The sequence below is a fragment of the Rhamphochromis longiceps genome, linkage group LG23 (assembly GCF_057381845.1).
Source record: "Rhamphochromis longiceps isolate RC_006_pf linkage group LG23, R_longiceps_female_GT1.1, whole genome shotgun sequence".
NCBI lineage: Eukaryota > Metazoa > Chordata > Actinopteri > Cichliformes > Cichlidae > Rhamphochromis > Rhamphochromis longiceps.
This window is the reverse complement of record NC_140578.1, coordinates 19,942,157-19,961,700: the sequence shown is the minus strand read 5'-3', so window position 1 is coordinate 19,961,700 and position 19,544 is coordinate 19,942,157. Positions and strand designations below refer to the sequence as shown.

Sequence of the window (19,544 nt, the reverse complement as noted above, 5' to 3'; positions counted from 1 at the left end):
AGATGTCCCCTGGTCTGAAAGGCCTTGATTTGTGCTGGTACATTCAGAGGTTGGATCCATCCCAGGTTCCAGCTGGTGGAGGTGGAGAAGTGTCCAAAGTGACAAAACAAAACATAAACATAATGAAGAAATATTCACAAAGAAAAGCAGAATAATGAATGTCTCTGTTTTCAGTCAGTTTGGGAGGCTGATGGTATTTTGTTGGTAAAACTGTGAGGTGTTCCTTTGAGGTGTATGAGTCACAGGGAGGTGAGGACCACAGACAGAAAGAAAGTTAAAAATGTTTATTGTTTAATTATGAAATCAGTTCTAAAACAAAAACAAGAGTTTTTAACCAATTTTTAAAGGTATCCGTGCTTCATATAAAAGCAATGATAATATTCATTCGTTTTCTGCCTGGAGGTCTCCCTGATCAAACGCTTGATTGACTCAGGGATTCACCTGGCCAACAAAAAAAAGAGAAGAAGAGAAAGTGAGAAGGGTCCCATCAATCTTCAGTTCCTCTCCCCTAGCTTTTTTCCTACGTCATCCATCGTCTGTGTCCTGGCAGCTCAGTTGTGTTTTTGAAGTGAATGTCAGGTACTTGACAGGCGAATTTCTCCCGAGGGTGAAAGTGTTTACTCTGACGAATGATGGGACAAAAATAACTGATGCGATCTTGTCCTGGCGCATTCAGTTGTTATATTTTGTGCTTCTAACTCTTACTATTTTTTAACCACTTCACACAGGTATGATTAATATATTGAGCTTGCAAAACATGTAAATACGATCTAATACGAATACTAAATACTGCAAGACTTGCTTCAAGATGCATCATGAGTACAAATACAAATGAAATTGAGCTCTAATATGCAAATGTAGCTTATAATGATACAGAATGAGGCCACAGATGAAAGCAAACAATCTTAAAAAGAGGGACAATAAGATCATGGGTGAAACATTTAAACATTAACTGCTAATTTGTTTTGTAGCTAAAACTGAAACATCATGAGTCGATAAACATTCTAGCAAATTTTATGTGTGCTCTTTTTGTTTTTGTTTGCTTGAGGAAGTGCAGCTTGCAGGATTTCATTAAGGAAAGCTCCACAGCCACGTCTGAAGCTGCAGGAGAAGGACAGCTGTGTTATGGAGGCTCAATGCGATGCTTCAGCCTGCCCCGACAGGCCGACAGTCATTAAAGACTTACACACACACGTGCCAGACTCAAGACTGCACACGTCTCTGACCCAAAACTTGGATGAACCAGCATCATCAGTACTTGCAGTATCAGAAGTACTTGTAGTAGTTGAAATACTAGCGGTGCTATTAGGAGCAGTAACCATAGTAACAGTTGCACAAAGGACTCCTGCAGCTGTAATCATGAAAACAGTGCATCTAGTCAACTCTTCACTCCCTCCATTAATCTCTCTCTCTCTCTCTCTCTGTGCTCAAAATAAAGCATGCTCAACCTTCTTCAGTGCTCCAACACACACACACACACACACACACACACACACACACACACACACACACACACACACACACACACACACACACATTCTCTCTTTCTCACTCACACTGCAAAAAGGTTATGAAGATAACGGTGTGTGTGTGTGTTAATGTTGACAGATACAGAAAAAAATGACCCACATTTCATAACTTCATGCCCTCTCTCTCTCTCTCTCTCTCTCTCTCTCTCTCTTTCTCTCTCTCTCTTACCTTTTAAGCAGAGCATGTTGTCCTCACTCGCCCAGCGTCCCTCAATATGACACCCAGTATATTTGTGTGTATGTGTGTGTCTGCGTTTGTGAATCTGAGATGACAAAGACTAAAGGAAAACACAAGTTCAAACTCAGATACCTCCCTCTCTCCCTCTGTCTACCCTCCCTCGTTCTACCACAATAAAAGCCTTCTCTCCTCCTCTCTCCCTCCTCTCAAACCAATCCTCACTCAACCTGAAATTACTCTCCCATTACTCCTCCCTCTCACTCACTCAACAGGTGACCTTCAACCTCCCCATTAAGATGAGTATTTCTGCTTTGATAAAGCTTTGATCCACTCACTTCAAAATAAAAGCCCGGTCTGGCGTCATCTGCCTTGTTTTAATTTATTGTTTAACGTGTTATATATATATATATATATATATATATATTTGCAATGTATTGCTGCTTATATTTTAAAACATATAATTATTCTTTCAACCCCACCTCTCAATTTTAAATCTCTCCCGTGTTTTAAATGCATTGTAGAACAACATGCAGCAACACTACACATGAGGGAGGTTTGGGGTCTTCACACACCCCCGTTCTCTGCTGGCCATCGGGGCGGGGGGGCTGGGAGAAGGTGTTGGCCATCCGATTGGGACCTGGGATGCGGGGCCTCCCTGCTGCTGCGGAGCCTGGGGCGGTCTGCTTGCCTCCACCCCGGGGGAAAGGGTAACATCTCCTGGGTCTAGATGCCGTTTCCCCCTCTGGGGGCGTGGATACCTGGACCCGGGGTATAGAGTATGTTTGGGGAGTGTGATTGTGTGTATGTCCATTTATGTCTATCCTTACGTTGGGTGCGTGCTGAGTATTTGTATATGTGTGCATGAGGGTGGGAATGTATGATTGTGTCAATGTGTGCCTGTTTGTCTGTGTCTATATGTCAGGTCGGGTCTTAGACTCCACCTCTCTGGGAACTCCAAGGCCCTCCAAAGTGTGGAGGCCTATCTCCCCTCACCACACTCCCTGCCGGTGACTGATGACCTCAAGGGTCGGTGCGTTGGTGGTTCTTGGTGTCCGGAGCTGGGCGCTCAGGTATGTACCAGCTCACTCCTGGTGGCTACTTAGCGGGGCGTGGCTACTTAGCGGGGCCTGGCACCTGTTGCTCGGTCAGGCCTCTTCCGGGGCAAAGGGGTCCCTCGGGCCTCTGGGCCTGCGGCTCGGTTCACTCTGGCACAGCTGGCTGCCAGCAGAGCCGGCAGGCACGCCACTGCAGCCCCCTCTGGCTTCTGCTCCGTGGCTACTGGGTGACCCCTCGTCTGGGGCTCTACTCAGCTCTTCCCAGGAGGGTGGCACGGATGCCCCTCCGGTGGTCCACCTTGGGCTCTTGCACTCTGGGGCCTCTGGATGTCTGGAGCCTGGATCTCCTCCATGCCTGCTTCATGTCCTTGGAGACGGGGCTATGGCTCTCTACACCCTCTAGCAGACCGTTACACGGAGAAACCTTTTGAATACAAGTGCGCTGATGCACACAGGTGTTCACTGTTCATAGACATAAACTACACCTTTCTTAGCTGCTACTTTCAAGCACATTGTGCGCTGTCGGTCCTGCGTGCTGCACAACAACATTCAATAATTAGTATTTACTGCTGTTTACACTTAGCTAGATTGATGCTCATCTAGGACAAACATCTTGAGAAAGTTGAGGGTAAACAGTAACGTTTCCCCACCCCCACCCCTAAAAAAAGAGAAGAGAAAAAACAAGCAAAACAAAACAAGCAAAGAAAAATAAAATACAACTGAAAGGGAGTAAAGAAGAATAAAGAATAAGAATACCTTTATGAGCGATGACGAAGCAGTGGATGACAGAGATGTAGTGCTCTGCTTCCTCAGCAGGTGGTGGGTTTCTGGAGACAGGATCAGCCTTATTAATCACAGACTAAGGAGCACACGCTTCAGCCTGATTATAAATAATATTCAATAAACTTTATGTATCAGTTTCTTCTATTATCTTTATTCATTTATATCTAGTTCACTTGAAAGTGTAGGCTAGTTTGTCTCACCAGAGCCGGAAGATTTTATGTTTTTTTCCTCTATAAACGAAGGAATGTCCGACAATTATAAAACACCCCAGAGATCTCGCGACAATTGAATGCTAGACGAGAGCCTGGTTAAGGGAATTTTGTGATTGGTCAGTGGCGGACGGCTGAAGTGAGTTGATTGGCTGTGCTGGAGGTAAACACGGAAAAGGGCGGTAGCAGAGAATCTGCTGAGCAGGCCGGCGGTTAGCCTAAAAGATGGAGATTTAATCCGGTTCAAATGTTTCTCCTGAGTGGTTTTATTGTTATTTCAGGTTCAGGAACTTTGTTACAAACTAACACAGCCGGCGGTGGAGTCAGGTGGGTGGAAAAACTGGTTAAAATATGTAGTTTTTAGTGCAGGCAAGCCTGTTAGCTGCGCTCTTCTATCCCATTGATGTGAACAGCGTGCAGGAGCAGGGTTACCGTTATCCCAGTCCCAGGATAAACCGGGATGAACCAGGATAAGGTGACTTACTCTGGAGACAAATCTCACTCCTAAATGTGCTTAAGTGTTGAAATTGTATCACTGTTAATGGGGAAAAAGATTAAATATTAAAAGAATCCGTTTAAAGGTTGAATGTATTTGATGAAGATAAGTTTACAGGCTGTGGAGGGATGGAAGTAAAGAGACGTCCAAAGTACCTGGTTGTGATTTCCTGAAGTGTTAGATTATTTTAATGGAATCTGTTTATTTATTTTTTATATATATTTAGAGCTGCTATTTTTAAACCGGACTATAGTAAAAAACCCACACATTTCTGCTGCTTGTGTGACAGCAGAGCACACAGTACAGATTTTTACATGTAACGTGCACAATTTGGTTTCGGTAAAGGTCTAACATTGGCTGTTTTTGAAGTTTTGTATTCCTGGTTGAAGCAGACATAAAATATACTTTTTGAGCAAATATTTCGAAATTGGATAAATCGAGCCCGACAGATATTTTGCTATTTCCCAATCTATTTATAACAAGCAATAAAGAAATGAAAACAAAAATATAGAAGAGACAAGAGAAACACCGTTCAACCATGTTATGACTGTTGGTGTTGCATAGTTTGTCCACCAGAACGCACTCTACATTTAGCTTTAAGAATTTTTTATCTTGATCTTAGTGGCAGTTTTCTGAGCTCACCTGGTCCTGACCTGCTCTGTACTATCTTTGCAGGGATGTCGGTTATCATACAGACTCGTGGTGAAGTAGGCGGGGGTGTCGCGGCTCACCTCCAGTGCCCCCACTGTGGCCATTTCTCCAAGAGCCACGCCCATCAGCTCTCCCACATTGCGGCATCCCACCCCTCCTGCCTTGACGGTGTGGTGATGGGACGCCTCGGGAACATCCTGATGTACCAGAGCGGCGCCCGGCTCTTCCACTGCTCCTACTGCTTCTACACCAGCAGAGACTTCACCAAGCTCTACAAGCACATCATCACCAAACACTGCATGGATGAAAGGGACAAGGGAGGCGACAACGGGAGCGAGAAGGGTGACGAGGAGGACGAAGAAATGAAAGATGCCACCAAAAGAAAGCAAACTATTAAGACTGAGGAAGAGGAAGAAGAAGAAGAAGGGAAAGGTGACGCCAAAAGAAAGAAGAGCAATGAGGAGGAAGGAGAAGGAGGGAAAGATGAATCTAAAATAAAGAGCATCAAGACTGAGGAAGAGGAGGAAGGATGCAGGGACGTCCTGAAAAGAAAGAGGAGCAGTGAGGGTGAAGAAGAGGAGGAAGGAGAGGGGGTGGAGTCGGTTAAATGCGAGTATGATGACAAAAGCGTGCTACTGTTTGATGGCGCCAGGTACCGCTGCCTAATCTGTGGTTGGAAGAACAAGCTGAAAGCTGTGGGTGTCAGCCACGTGGTGCGCAAGCACAACATTCCCAAAGCGTACGCCAACCAGGCCATCAGACGTGACCTTGCCACAGCCAACCAGATGCATAGTGGCGGGGGGGTGGAAGAGGAGGAGGCAGCGGTGGCCGGGCTGAGCGGTGAGCTGCTGAAGGAGGAGATGGAGGCCACGGCCAAAGTGGTGCGCTTCATCTCCAACCGCTTTGTGTGCCTGATGTGCGGCTGGAAGACCAAACTCAAAGGTACCCGCCCACGCACGCAGCTCAAATCAAACTGATGCAGATAAAAGATAATGAACTCGAGGTCCCAGGTACGAATCCCTGCACCTGCTATTCTTTGTAATGACCAGCAGGGGGCAGAAAGCAGTTATTACATGTATGTGTAATGTAACACTTCTGTACTACTTAGCGTTCTGTGTTTTGTAGCCGTTTAACAGACTGTTACCTGGAGGACTGCACCAAACTGGGACAATAAAACTTTGTGGTGATACACTGCCCCCTGGTGGTAACATTTTAAAATATATTTAGAAGAGACTACCGTAACTACAAAAATGACCTTTTAATGTGACATTTACGTCTTAAAGCTTGTATGCATGGCACAGATACCACATCGGGCTGTTGCTTTAAATTTGTAAATGTGAGTTAAAATCCCAGAAATGAAGGAAAGCAGACATAAAACGCCAGAAAATGTAAACACAATCTTTACATTTTAATTACTCTTTAAGCTGACTTCTGTAGTATTCTTTTGGACTTTAAAAAAGATTAGATATGACTTTTTTGACTTATTTTATGCGAATTATTATATTTTATAACAACAGCAACAACAAAAGAATTTTAATCAGCTTATACTTGGTAATTGTATCTTTTTGGTTGTTTTTTTTTTGGTTTTTTTTTTTTTAAGCAAGCAAAACTAAAAAAATAAAAATCTTTATCTAATTGTTTTTCAAACCAAACAAGCAAACAGATAACTAAAAATAATCCAACATCAAAAACTATAGATTTGTTTTTATTGTCATCTGTGTCACCGCAGGTTTCGCCATCAGTCACGTGGTGCGTTGCCACGACGTCAAGCGGCCGTACAGCTGCAAGGACTGCAAGCGCAGCTTCTTCTTGCCGAGCCGGCTGCAGCGGCACATCAGCTCCGCCCACCGGCCCGGCCGCTACGCCTGCCCCTTCTGCTGCTTCAGGTCGCACTTCCTGGGAGGCTTCGGGAGACACTGCAGCCGCTGCAACGCCCGCGAGGAGGAGGGGGATGGCGGTGATGGAGGGGCAGTGGAGGAGGAGGACAACGAGGAGGAGGAGGAGGGAGAGGACAGGAAGGAGACAAGAGGGGAAAAGAAACGCAGAAGTCTGGGGATGGTGGCGGCGGCGGAGGAAGACGACGATCAGGACGAAGATGACGAAGACTGAAAAGGAGGAGGAGCTACAGAAGCACGCGATACTCCGCTGAACATTTTTAACCTGCAGAGAAAAAATATCTGTTTCACCGAGTCCGAATAAGCTTCTTTTTTTTTTTACGATTCGTCTGCTTTAATGAAGCTTCGTGTCTTAAATTTGGAGATTCGGGTGTTTGAAGCTCGACTGTAAAAAGAGCTTCAAATCACCGCTTGAAAATGAATTTGATGGCGTTTGTGGAGACTGCTCACATCATCAGCATCTGGATCCAACTCTTTAACAGACTGAGTTTGTTTAATTACGCTCAGCTGAATGTAACCGCTGGTTTAAACTTTATTATTCACGGTTTCATTCACAGTTTAATGCAGCGGTCTTAAAGATTTTAATTTAAATGCATGTTTGAGGTCACTGTGATCTCACAGCAGTTTGTGTCTCTGAACACGATTTCTCATCTGACTTGTGTCCATTTAGCTGCCAAACTACACTGGGAAGACGGCAAACGTGTTTAAACTCATCACTGCCAAAACTTTTGGACACAACTGAACTCAAAACTAATATTTTCAGCTTTTAAAAGGTCAGAATTGAAAGGTTTAGTAATGATGTGACACATTCACATCGGAAACCCAAATTAGAGTCTTACGCGTCACTGGTCTTGACACTGCAATTGATTTTTTTTAATACTGATGTATGGATCACCATTAAAAACTATTTGTTTAGGTCTAGGAACCGCTCGTGGCCTGCTGCTTTGTGTTTTCTTGGTTTCCATGGGGATGTGTAAACGGGAAATAAGCTTACCGTTAACATAGACAAGGTTCAAAGTCATGCTGTTGTCTGTAGTGACTGCATTAACTTACTGAGCACTTAGTGCTGCTTCAGTTTTACATTAATAGTATTAAGCTGACAAACGAAGTGGACGGTTATTGTGAAGTAGCCAAAGGAAATGCAACATTAGTCAGCAGCATTTACCACTATAGTACAAGAATGATTTTATCATCCATCCTAAAATGTCTAGAGAAGAGAGGAGCTACCTGACAGAGGTCAGTGTATGTGCAAAAACACTTTTTTTTTTTCTACTTTTGGATCTGGATGGCATCACAGAGAGCAAATCACGTGAGGCACACAGAAACCCCGCCTACCTGCTGATCAAACCTGTTTGTAAGGTGCAGCCAATTGGAAAAACTGGCGGCTAAGACAGCCTGTGGTACATGTGAAGCTCCTCTGGAAAAGTGTAAGAGCTTCCAGGAACTGGCCAATCAGAATAAGATCAACTTTAAGGGAGCAGAAACAATTTGTTTTATAAAAGCTGTGAAAAGGGCAGGTATCTGAAATAAACTCAATCTTTAAAAGGCTGGTGAAGTCTCACTAAAGCTCTGGAGTTAATCTTTTTACAGTGTGTGAGAAAATCACCTTCAAGCGAGCGTGTAAAAGTAAAGCGACTCAGTATAAGAGATTTATTTAATCCAAACATACAAAAACAAACCCGCTGACTGTCCCGCCTCCACCGGACAGAAAGGAAGGAGACCTGCTTTAAGATACCAACTCAAGTCTAAGAAAGCAGCGTGAAGCATACAACACTTTAACCCCCAGATAAAAGAAACCCAAGTCCTCTTCTCTTATCACACTCTGCCTGCCCTTGCGTGTACACATTATTTTGAAATAATTTTTTTTTTTTGGGGGAAAAAGCACAATAAACCCAGATTTTCTTTTTCACTGCACCAACTTAAAGCCGTATGACTACAACTCATCTTAAAGGTAACATATCAATCTATAGCTGCAAGTATTTATTATTGTATTAATTTACTTTATTGTGTCTCTCTCGGGTTTTAATACTGGCTGAAGGTGTGATTTGCTGGCACATGACAAAGGATAAGCACCAGATTTAAGGAGCAGAAACCATAAAAATATGCAATAAAACCTTTGGCTGTGGAGATCTTTCCTTTTTAATAACACACATAACAGCTGCACTGCTCAGTTTATCCACTAGGGGGAGGGCTAATGTTGAATCGCCTCTCTCAAATTAAAAAAGTGTCTCATATGAAAGCCTTAAATAATTCCTAAAAGTTTAGGCTTCAGACATGTGAGACATTTGAGTGGTTGCTCATCGCTAATCCAACGATATACCTGCTGTTTACTAACACAGGAAAAATTCGGAATATTTGATTTCAGGTTTTCAGATTTTCCTTGTCTACCTTTGTAGGTGTTGAATGGATTTGTTGGATGAAAAAAATCCTTTCGATGAGGCCACATTGGGCTGGTTGGTGTTTTCTACACCAAATGACTGCATGCTAGGATTAAATGACCACACACATACTGAAATTTGCTTGCAGCGTCTCTCAGATTACACTTTAAGACGGCAGCATAACATCTTTTCACCTGCAGATACTGTGAAGTCTCCATATTTTTTGGAAAAGAATCTCTCATTAAATTTTGGCTAGGAAGCCATAAAAAAACAAAATCTATCAGTAGTTAGGCTTAAGTTCCTGCCGTGGAAACCCCCCCCCCCCCAAAAAAACACAGCTTTTCTCATTTAAAGAAGGAGAAGCATTATCCCTCTGAGAACTAAAATCTTATGGACAAAAGTAACAGACCCACATTTTTTCCATTTCACAAAAAACCTCCAGATTTAAGTCTTGTAGTCGACACAAATCGGCATTTTCCTCATTCTAAACTGGAACCTGAAGCCACTGGCGTCAGTTTGTTCCCTGCTGTGTTTGTTTGGGAGCCACAGATCACCACGGTGCTCCTTTAAAAGGCCAACGCCAGTGGCGTCCAGCCCGTCTCATCCTCACTTATCAAACAGTGTCCTGACAAAAGCTTAAACACCCAACAGAAAAAGACCATTTCTATAAAACTGCACTTTCACATTTTGATTTTGTTTCACTGGCAGCTGGAAGTTGGTGCGACTCGGTCCCTGTATGGCTCTGCTTGGTGGGTTCACTGGTACAACCAGTCCCATAATCCCCTGCTGCGAGTCAAAGGCCATACGGAAGCTTTTAATGTTCATCGACCCAATTAACTGACATCAGCATGTTATGATGTTGGGAGGTCAGAGGTCAGATGTGTCGAGGACACCATGCTCCCTCCAAGGCAGCCATGTTGATTCCCCTAAGGTCGTCGAAGTCGTCGCCGTCTCCGTCGCAGTACTCGCCGTCGTCGTCGTCGAAGCGAGGCGTGTAGCTAGCCAACGCCTTCTGCTGCTTGGATCAGATGTCGTCCGGAACAAAACAGAAGAGACAACAGAGAGCGTGAGCAGCAAGTGCTGAAGGTTGGACAGTCTGAAGCTGATCAATGAGATCATTAAAGGAGGCGACGCCTACTTTAACCCTCCAATACAGAAGCAAGACACGGTGTTGGTGGCTGATCTGCACGTCTGTACCAGTTTTTTACCTGTTTGCAGAGAATTTTTGGGTCATTTTTCAGCCATTATGCGTTTAATTTTGGTGGTCTCTGCAGGTACTTTATGGTGCGCTTGGACACCATACTGGTATCACACCATACCAAGATATTTAGAAAGCCTAACAGTGTCACTTACACTGACACAGATGTTACGCTGAAGTCATGTTTCACTAAAAAGCCGCTAGAGGGCATCCCCTCAGCAGTGAACAGTATGCTGAGCTCAGTGAGTTGTGCAAGATAGCGACTGTAAGTAGTAAACAGTGTAATTAGTAAACTCTTTAAATTAATTTTAGGCTTGAGTTCTTTGAAAAAAGGCGAGCCAGCCAACCCCGGTGAAGCTGTGTGACGGAAACACTTCAAACTGGCCCTGAAGTCAGCTCCTGATGTCCGCTGTCTGCAGCAGGGCTGCTCTCAGCAGCTAAAATCAAACAAACTAAAATCTGGACAGTCAGACTCTCTCAGTGTAGCTAATGATTTTCCATCACCAGCAGCTCAGCCTGCAGCTTTTACATTTTTAAACTCAGACTGCAGAGAGTGAGAGATGCAAGATGCAACAAACCTCCAGAGTACAGGGGACTTTATCAGATCTCCGAAGATCAAAATTGTTCTGGGACCTGAAACTGAAGCGATCACAACAGCCAAGTATTGAGGCTTCATTAATGTTTCCAAGATTCAAAGTTATTTAGGAATCTTGTTTCCCCCTCCAGGTAAGGAAACTAGTAATTCTGGTAACTTGATTTATTTATTTGTTCATTTTATTGGATTATCGGTTCTTTATGAATACACCTGACCCACACCTGAAGCCAGCACTGTGGAAATCATGTACATCACTGTATACGTACAGAGCTTCCTACTGATTCTTTTAATATACACAGCTCTGCTCAGGTACGTTACTTCTTATCTCTGTACATGCATGTGTAGAAACCATAATCAAGTCATCCTTCTCCTTGTGTTTGATTCCTGACAGTTTACATTTGCTGCACCTTTTACCTGAAATAATCTCCAATTAAGCACAAACAAATTGTCACAGTGGAAGATTTAAGAATATCTTAAAGCATTAAACAAACAATTTCTTGACCTTAAAGTTGCTCTTGTCCTTGATATCATCTTGGTGTTCTCCTCATCCTCTTATATTTATGTTTACTGCCCTCAGCTCATTAGAGTAAAGCTGTGCTGCATAAACCTGGAAGTTTGACTTTTCATTTTGTCTTCCTGCAGTACCTTCTCAGCCACTTCCCTTTGCAGTAATCCTGTCTTTGTAGTTCATTTGTCTCCAGTTAACCAGCCATGTGCATCAATGCCAGATGTTGAAAACCAACAAATAATTACGTTTCAGTTTTGACTTCAGTCTAAAATCCCCTGAAAGTGTCTTTTGATTTTCAGAGCGTTGCAGAACCTCTTACCGTTCGGACCACAGGCTCTCTGAAGGGGGGGCAGACCATGTGAAAACGAGGTATGGCCACGTGGAAAACTTCCTCTTTACTGGCTATGAAAGAAACAAATATGAGAACAGCAGCAAAACATCTGGGAGGCGTTTCTGTTACAGGTGGAGGTAGTTACCAAGTCTGTGGAAGGTGTAGTGACCCTCCATGTACTCTGACGAGGTGGAGAAGGTCGTGCAGCTGGCGTACTCGTGTACTTTTCCAGGCGTCATGACCGGGAACTCCCCTGCACAGATACACACACAAACACACACATTCAGCAGCTGGTCTCAGCCAATCACAGTGGAGCAGCCCAGGTGTGATGCGGGCAGCGTACCGACCACGCCGGGACCCTGGACTTCCTCCACGTTGCCATCAGAGGTGGTGATTTTCCAGTAGCGGCTGTCGAGCTGACAGGCAGCTTCAGGCGAGGCGCTGCTGGACATTTCTATTCTGAAAACACATGCCGGGTCATTAAAACGCTGAAAAGAGGCGGTGAGAGACATGGCGAGCAGAGAGGAAGTTACCTGATGCGGTAGGTGAAGAAGAAGTGTGGAGGATGGACGGACGAAAGCTCTGGCAGGAAGGAGGTAGAAACGGAGACGGTGATGTCGCCGGTGGTTGCCACGCAGCTTTTGTCGTGCACATACCTGCAGAGCAAAATCAGCTTTGAGCTTCACAGAGGCTCAAACACACAAAACACTCATTAACGTGTGCGCGACTCGTTGTTACCTGAAGATCTGGTCTCTGATGATTGGATACTCTCCCGTGACGACGTTGTGCACGTAGGTCGTGAACCACTCCAAGAAACATGAGCCTGCACACACAAACACTCACAGTTTCCCACGTTTTCATGCTCAGGGTTTCTGCAGCTTTCACACAAAGTTAAAGAATCACAGAGAACAAACTGACACAAACTTATAATCTGTCTGGGTGATTTATCCAACTGGAGGAGAGAAATAAATCAAGCAGCTGCTGAAACGGTCTCGTGTTTAGGACTTTCGGTTCGGTCTAAAGTAGCTTATACCTCAACTTTATACAAATGAATGAAGAGTGGACGACTTGAGTCAAATGTTCCTGCAAACCTGAATCTATCAAATCACATTTCACAGCTGGATACGTGGACAGTACCTGGGTTTAGCTAAACCACGGCAAAGACGAGTAAGCCCAGTGATAGACCCGCCTCTCACATGATGACAGCTGTGATGTGTTCCAGCACACTGGATGCTGAACTGAATGTAGGGAATTCAAATGTTGTCTTAACTCTGTGAGATTACTCAGATTCACTGCTAGACCTGTTGTTTCTTTCTTTATGGGCTCCACCCTGAGCGTAGGTGACATCACCAAGAAAGCAGTCAGAAACACTCAAATTCACCTGCATCTTTATCTGCTCTTTTTTCCACCTTGAAACTTTCAATGTCTATAATTGCCGTCTGACAGTTTGTTCAGCTCATAGATCTCTTGAACTATCAGCCCGAGAACCTTAAACCACCAAGAAACCTGCAGTGAGTCTGTCAAGTTGGTTGACCTTTTGCCTTCATTTCCTTCTCATTGCATCCATCTTCAGACAGTGAGTGAGGGAGGAGGTCCGTCTGCCTGACTTTTGCGACCGCGCAGTATCATCTGTGGAGAATTTACATTACAACTATGCCACGCCCCAGGCAGCGGACTTCAAAGAAGCATAACAGGAATGACTTCTTGGCCGCCGGATCTCCAGCTGTCCGTGTCCGCAACGGAGTATAATTAAGACCTCAGGCATAGTGTTTCCTTTAATGATGTGAATTTCAGGGCAGTTTTGGTTTTCCGTTTGCTGTGTGGCTCCAAGACCCGAAGCAGAGTTTTTGTTAACGAATTTAACTAAAGAAAAATGGGTTATTTAAAAAAACAAAACTGCATCGAACAAACGCCCGCCTACTTTAAGAAGTTTGGACTGCAGTAAAAACAAGAGCAGGGTTAGGGTTCAGGGTTTGTTATTTGCTCTGTTTAAATCCGTTTTAACCCACCTGACATATTGATTGATTATTTTTTATTTATGTGGATATAGAAGATGTATTAATTTGTTAAAAAAAAATACTGAGTCAGAGGTCAAACATGACATTTTAAATCTTTACACGACCTTCTATATATTAACATTACACGCTGAGTTGACCATGAAGACTGGATGTAAGAAATATTTGAACATGACCTTTCTCTGCACTTCTACAAAGCAGAATTCAAAATTTTTCACGTAATTGTGATTACAGGTAGAAAGTTTATTTTAACACCTGAGAGAATTGGACCTTTTTGTTTGACGGACTTTTGGACCTGGAAATGTTTAATGACATCAGACTGAACGAGAAGACAAGTTGCAGAAAATCTTGTGACATCCAGCTTTAGAGTTCGACAGCAGGGCAGCAAAAACAAACAGATCAAACAGAGAGACGAGCTGTCGCTGTTAAAACTGAGAGGAGAGTGCACGGTGAGACACTTAACAATGTTCATCTGAACTCCTGTGAAGAACTATGTGATAATACAATTGCACTCAAATACATTACACCCCAGTCAAATACAGTTAACTGACTGAACGTACAGAAATGTTCTACTGGAAAGCTTACAGGATACTTCAACATAGAGGTTTAAAAAGACAAAAAGTAAATGAAATGATTTTTTCTTCCTAAAACCGATTCAGCATTAATCCTAAAAGCCTTTTAACAGTTCCTCCACAAACTTAAATATCACTTAAATACTCATTGCACAAGTTTTTCACAAACTGTAAATAACAACTTGTCTTAAATTCTCTAAATATTTAGTATTTGTTTTCTCTTTATCGTTATTATTACTGCTATTTTCTGTTATTTTCTTCTTAATTTAACTGCATACTTCTATATGCTCATGTAAAGCTGACGAACACGAGCCAAAGTATTTCGTTATGGGTAAATGTGGCTACACTGTTTATCTGTACATGACAATAAAACTTAAAACTTGAAACAGCAGTGCTCAGAATGATCATAAAGGCTTCCTGTTTCTGTTCTGTTTGTGGTTTAAAATAATATGAGATTAAACTGGAGGCTGTTTTACGGGTTTATACCTAAATTATGTTTCAGTTTGGTCTCGTGCGGCTTAATTGAAAACCCCTCTTAACCCAACGTCATAAACTTCCACATAACCTGACGTGCACCAAGAAATGGGACAACACGTTGCGTTGACGCAGCCCACAATGACTAAAGGTGTAGAAGGTTACAGCGTAGGGTTAAAAAGAGCATTTGTGTACATCATAATTTGATGTACACAAATGTAGATTTCCTGCTGAAGCAAAATTAAGGCATCAGTCTGAATTTTGATTTGAAGACACAGTTGGTTCTAAGCGATGTTTAATTAAGATTTTAATAATTTAAGTATGTGGTGTAGTTTTAATATTGAGCCACTAGATGGCATTGATGTCAGCTTTGATTACCATGTCAAACTTGCAATTCGCTAATTCTTGTAAATCTTCCGTTTCACGAACTTTGGAGAACGACACCCTGATCACAGCAATTCTACTGAAGCTGAAAGAATCTGGACTCTTACCTCTAAGTGTTTTTTGATTTTAGGAAAAGTAAGAGCGCTTAGACCAGAAATTATACACATGGGCTGCCTAAAAAGTCACCAGTGACAGGAAAATGAAAACAGGAGTCATCTGCAAGTCGAAGAACTTCCTGACCTAAAACCACAATTCATACTTTAAAATGTTAAATAACATTTTCTGAATATAACATTTCTAACACAGTTGCAGATAAAGACTGGCACTGACCTGTGATGAACATGTCGATGGCTGAAGGATCCTGAGCCGTCTGATCCTGAAACACAGAAAGAAGAAACAGTTCCAAATATGTCCACTGAATGCTACAGAGCATTTACTTTGAAAGAATAAGCAGACAGTAAATGTGCTGACCGGGCAGGGGTAGAAGCTCTCAAACATCTGGCGCCCCTCAGCAGGCTCCAGCGCCATATACTGACTGAGGCCTGTGTGGAAGCAGAAGGTGAGCGGCAGGCAGCGCCTCATCCCCTTCCTCTGCTGGAAGCCGCCGGCCGCCGTCTCCACATCCAGCAGCACCTCCGAGCGGTAGTGGTTGGACAGAGACATGCTGCCCATCAGCCTGAGGACAGAGAGACAGGTGGAGAGGAAGGTGAGACAGGAAGAAGGGGGCGTGGCTACAGTCTGTGTTCTCAGGCTGACACTGACCCTGGGATGACCAGCTTCTGACCATTGTGGATGCGGTAGGAACAGCGGTAGTCGTCTGGGAGCTTGCAGCCGATCTGTGCCTCGATGTCATTCAGCTCCACCTCGGTGGTGCCCTCTGAAGACAGAAACAGGAAACATCACCTTTAAAGGCGATGCTAATGGGGCTGACAGATATAAACAAAAAAGGTTTTCTTGTAGTTTATCTTCAGGAGAGCTCAGACTTTACATGCAATTACTGATTATCAAGTTTTATAGAAAGAAGGTGACGAGATGTGTGAATGACTGAGAAACATGAGCAGAGAGCAACCCAACAACTTTCAAACATCAAGAAACACTTTACAGCAGTACTTTGTTTTACTGAAGCAGAAACAAAAGAACTTGATTCTTTTAGCTCAAGAACAAAGAAAATTTGGCAGAAACATGCAGATTTCTCCTCGTTACACTAAAAATGGCGGAGCAGTGAAGGCAAGCCTGAAGCCATCTGCTTCATCTGTCATAAAATAACGAGTAGGGCTGCCACGATTAGTCGACTAATCACGATTACGTCGACTATTAAAATCGTCGACAACTAATTTAATAGTCGACGTGTTGTTTGAGGCTTTGTAAGATCCCAAAAGACGCAGGAATAAGTAGTAGGATTTAAGAGTGTAATAACGGACTGAAACAGAAGATGGCAGCACTGCATGTACAAGGATGCCAGCTGCCGTTAAAAAAAGAAGGAGCTGTGTCCCAGAATCCATAGCGCCCTGCTCCGTTTCCAACAATAGCGGCAGCTAGTTAGTTTTAATATTACTCTTATTATTCTTTCTGGGTCACAAAATAAACGTTTAACATATTTTCAGGCGAGAATGTAGCTGTGTAAACCTCAAATATCTGCTCAGTTTATCAAGACACCACATATTTTGAAAAGCGCTCCGACGTTTTCAGAGACGTCTGTTACCCACCAGCTCGATAGCTAGCCGGGGGCTAGGCTCACTAGAGCCCGTGAGAACACCGGACTCCCGGCAAATCGTTTTCAAACCCACCGCCGTCTTTCGCTACTCAGGTTAAACATATATAAGTCACTTAGATAACTTAAAAATAATATTGTTTGGCTTTTTTTTAGTGTTTTATTTGTTCCTGAGTAAATCGTTTGGCTGAGATTAAAGTTATAGTTTTTACACAGCTGAATAAACGTCAAGCAGACAGCTGATTATCAGAAGTGTGAGATGCTCGAGAATTTACTCTGGTGTCCTGTTATATTTTAGATAGCAAGGAGTTTATTAAACTTCACCGAAACAATCTGCAAACTTCATTAAAATTTAATAAACTGTGATCATGTCTTTATTTTTAGTTAGCACAGACCTTAAACACTTAAAGCTGTAAGCTAATGATAGTTATATAAGAGCAGATGCTGCTGGTGCAATAAGCTGTAAGTTGTACGTCCAATGGATGATGATCTGATTAGTAGACTAATCGCAAAAATAATCGGTGACTAGTCGACTATCAAAATAATCGTTTGTGGCAGCCCTAATAACAAGTGAAGCGAGCCATGAAATTGTTTATTACTCAACTGTCTGTTGACTTTACTTAAGCCTCTGAAAACAGGGGGGCGTGTTTAAAATAGCTGTAATTCATAAACAGCTAATTCTGTACTTTAGTTAAACCCTTTGAAACAAACCTGAAAGTCTGGATTTTAATCACATATTGATTGTTTCGTGTAAAATCCACTGTGGTGACGTGCAGTGAACTTCAGGCTTTGTTGATGCAGTGAGCACAAAGAAAGCCAAACTCGGAAAGAATCTTTTTGTTAATGAAGAACGACATTTTTATTTAATTTTCAAACCTCTGTTTTTAAAAGTCTAGAATTCTGGTGTTGCCTTTCAAACAAAAAGCCTGGCTATTTCCAGTTTGAACCATGTGATATCTGTGCGAGCTGTGGTGCATCCAGCTGTTGAACTGTTGTGTGACACCTTTGAGTGATGCGATCATTCGTGGACACCTCTGCTGCAGGAAGCTCTTGAGCTGCTCCCACGCCCTCTTCAGCACTGCGTAATACTGGATGTACCGGCCCAGATCAGTGTAGTACTGCTTGAAGAGGCAGAACCAGGACACACCGCTCTGCAGTCGGTCGTCACTAAGTGAGCATACATACAGAGAGAGAGAGAAACAGAGAGAGGTGAAAAGTCAGAGTGCGGCGAGGCTGCGGCGAGGTGTAAAACGTGTCGGGGTGAACTCACTCTGTCAGCAGCCAGTGTTTGCAGCACTGAGACTTCCAAAGAGGATTGTGCTTAGAGAGCTCGTTCAGGCGCCTGCTGACAAAGCTGCAGCTGAGGAGGAGGGAGAGGGGGAGGAGTCAAACACAGAGAGAGGAGTTTTATCTCAAACACATCTCGTGGTTTACACGAGAGCAAACAGATATAATGACACATCCTGAAAACTACTCAACTTTATTTAAAATTTATGTTTATTTAAAACAATAATTTTATTTAAACCTGAACAACATATTTAACTTTTTTATCAACTAGAAAAGTTTTACGACATATTTATGTACCTTTGCTGCAGGAAACCAGTGTACCTTAACTGTAATAACCCTTCTGCTATAATAATCAGAACATATTTGTGTGATTTCACTGAAAGAATCGGATGCCTGTGTACTTTTATTACATGGATTTAATGCGCTTTTTAGTACTTTGATAATAAGTTTCAGTAGATTAACATGAAAAGGGTTGAAGCTAACAGACATGCGCAGCAGGGGACGTAAACAAATAGTTAGCAGCAGTTAGCATGCGGCTAACTGTAAACGCGATCATATCTCGTATATGGGGCGTTTTAAAGTCTCTGTGTTGGCTCTGCGCTACGTGACAGCTGCCATTAAAGTTACATTTTCATGAATACTTGCAGTAAAACACTGACAGCACCTTTTGTCACAACTCTTTACTCAGAATTACAAGAACAAAAATTAAAATAAAGGGGCTCGCCTAACGAGCTGCTGTCGTTGTTATTAGCGGTTAGCCTCTAGCCTGCGTTTCCTCCTGCAGCTTGTGTAAGAAATCAATGGCGTGTTTTCTTCTTCCTCTCCTGGCTACACCGTGGAGGTGTGGGATACGTACTGCATCAAGTCCCTGAAGTCCAAGTAGGATAAAATGTGCAGCAGCGGGTCTGTGGGCAGTTGATCCATCCGTAACTCCATGAAAGCGGCTGCCATTGTTAGCAGTAGTGACGCTGTTTCCTCTTCTACAGCGTTTAACGGCTGTTGGTGAACTTTACCTAGTGAACTTCTGTACTTTACCGCCACCAGCTGGTAGTCACTGTGTTTAACGATGTTTAATATTTATATATTTTTTGACTTCTTTGGTGTAAAATTTTGTGGCTTCTCTGTGCACTCTTACCTGTAACCTAAATGTCCGTAACAAGACGCGGTCTTGTCTGGTCTTACTGTGGAAATGTTCCACCCAGTGTTGCCAACTCGTCAGTAAGGAAAATCACTATTGGCTGTCCGAAAAATCGCTAGAAGTCGCCAAATGACGTCATCGCCTAATTTGCATAATT

The 19,544-nt window shown here is 43.0% G+C and overlaps 2 protein-coding genes across 5 annotated transcripts; one reads left to right on the top strand and one right to left on the bottom strand.

Moving 5' to 3' along the window:
* Positions 1-3,931: 3,931 nt before the first annotated feature.
* On the top strand, positions 3,932-7,721 carry LOC146641795 (uncharacterized). 2 transcript variants are annotated; one of them, XM_085399729.1, is made up of 3 exons: positions 3,932-4,081; positions 4,926-5,843; positions 6,631-7,721. In XM_085399729.1, exons 2-3 carry the CDS (start codon positions 4,928-4,930, stop codon positions 7,008-7,010), a joined length of 1,296 nt encoding a protein of 431 aa, XP_085255855.1. In that variant the 5' UTR covers positions 3,932-4,081; positions 4,926-4,927; the 3' UTR covers positions 7,011-7,721. The 2 variants fall into 2 exon arrangements, with proteins under 2 accessions (XP_085255855.1, XP_085255856.1); XM_085399730.1 differs by lacking the exon at positions 3,932-4,081 and adding an exon at positions 4,088-4,229.
* A 696-nt stretch (positions 7,722-8,417) lies between these two features.
* On the bottom strand, positions 8,418-19,503 carry fbxo3 (F-box protein 3). Of its 3 annotated transcripts, XM_085399726.1 has the most exons (13): positions 19,385-19,503; positions 19,106-19,303; positions 18,233-18,322; positions 17,966-18,129; positions 16,014-16,128; positions 15,723-15,927; positions 15,582-15,627; positions 12,545-12,629; positions 12,340-12,462; positions 12,150-12,265; positions 11,952-12,059; positions 11,795-11,877; positions 8,418-10,192 (listed from the first exon to the last, which is right to left on the bottom strand). In XM_085399726.1, the coding sequence occupies exons 2-13, from the start codon at positions 19,198-19,200 to the stop codon at positions 10,049-10,051; spliced, it is 1,374 nt and encodes a 457-aa protein (XP_085255852.1). In that variant the 5' UTR covers positions 19,201-19,303; positions 19,385-19,503; the 3' UTR covers positions 8,418-10,048. The 3 variants fall into 3 exon arrangements, with proteins under 3 accessions (XP_085255852.1, XP_085255851.1, XP_085255854.1); XM_085399725.1 differs by having other exon boundaries at positions 19,106-19,409; XM_085399728.1 differs by having other exon boundaries at positions 8,418-10,189; positions 19,106-19,406.
* Positions 19,504-19,544: the final 41 nt, after the last annotated feature.

Excerpts from the sequence above, each read along its gene's own strand:
- LOC146641795 (XM_085399729.1), top strand. The coding sequence starts at position 4,928 with ATGTCGGTTATCATACAGACTCGTGGTGAAGTAGGCGGGGGTGTCGCG. Across the intron at positions 5,844-6,630 it reads CTGGAAGACCAAACTCAAAG|GTTTCGCCATCAGTCACGTG; the intron begins GTACCCGCCCAC and ends GTGTCACCGCAG.
- fbxo3 (XM_085399726.1), bottom strand. The coding sequence starts at position 19,200 with ATGGCAGCCGCTTTCATGGAGTTACGGATGGATCAACTGCCCACAGAC. Across the intron at positions 16,129-17,965 it reads AATGATCGCATCACTCAAAG|AGGGCACCACCGAGGTGGAG; the intron begins GTGTCACACAAC and ends TTCTGTCTTCAG. Across the intron at positions 12,630-15,581 it reads CATCGACATGTTCATCACAG|GCTCATGTTTCTTGGAGTGG; the intron begins GTCAGTGCCAGT and ends TTGTGTGTGCAG.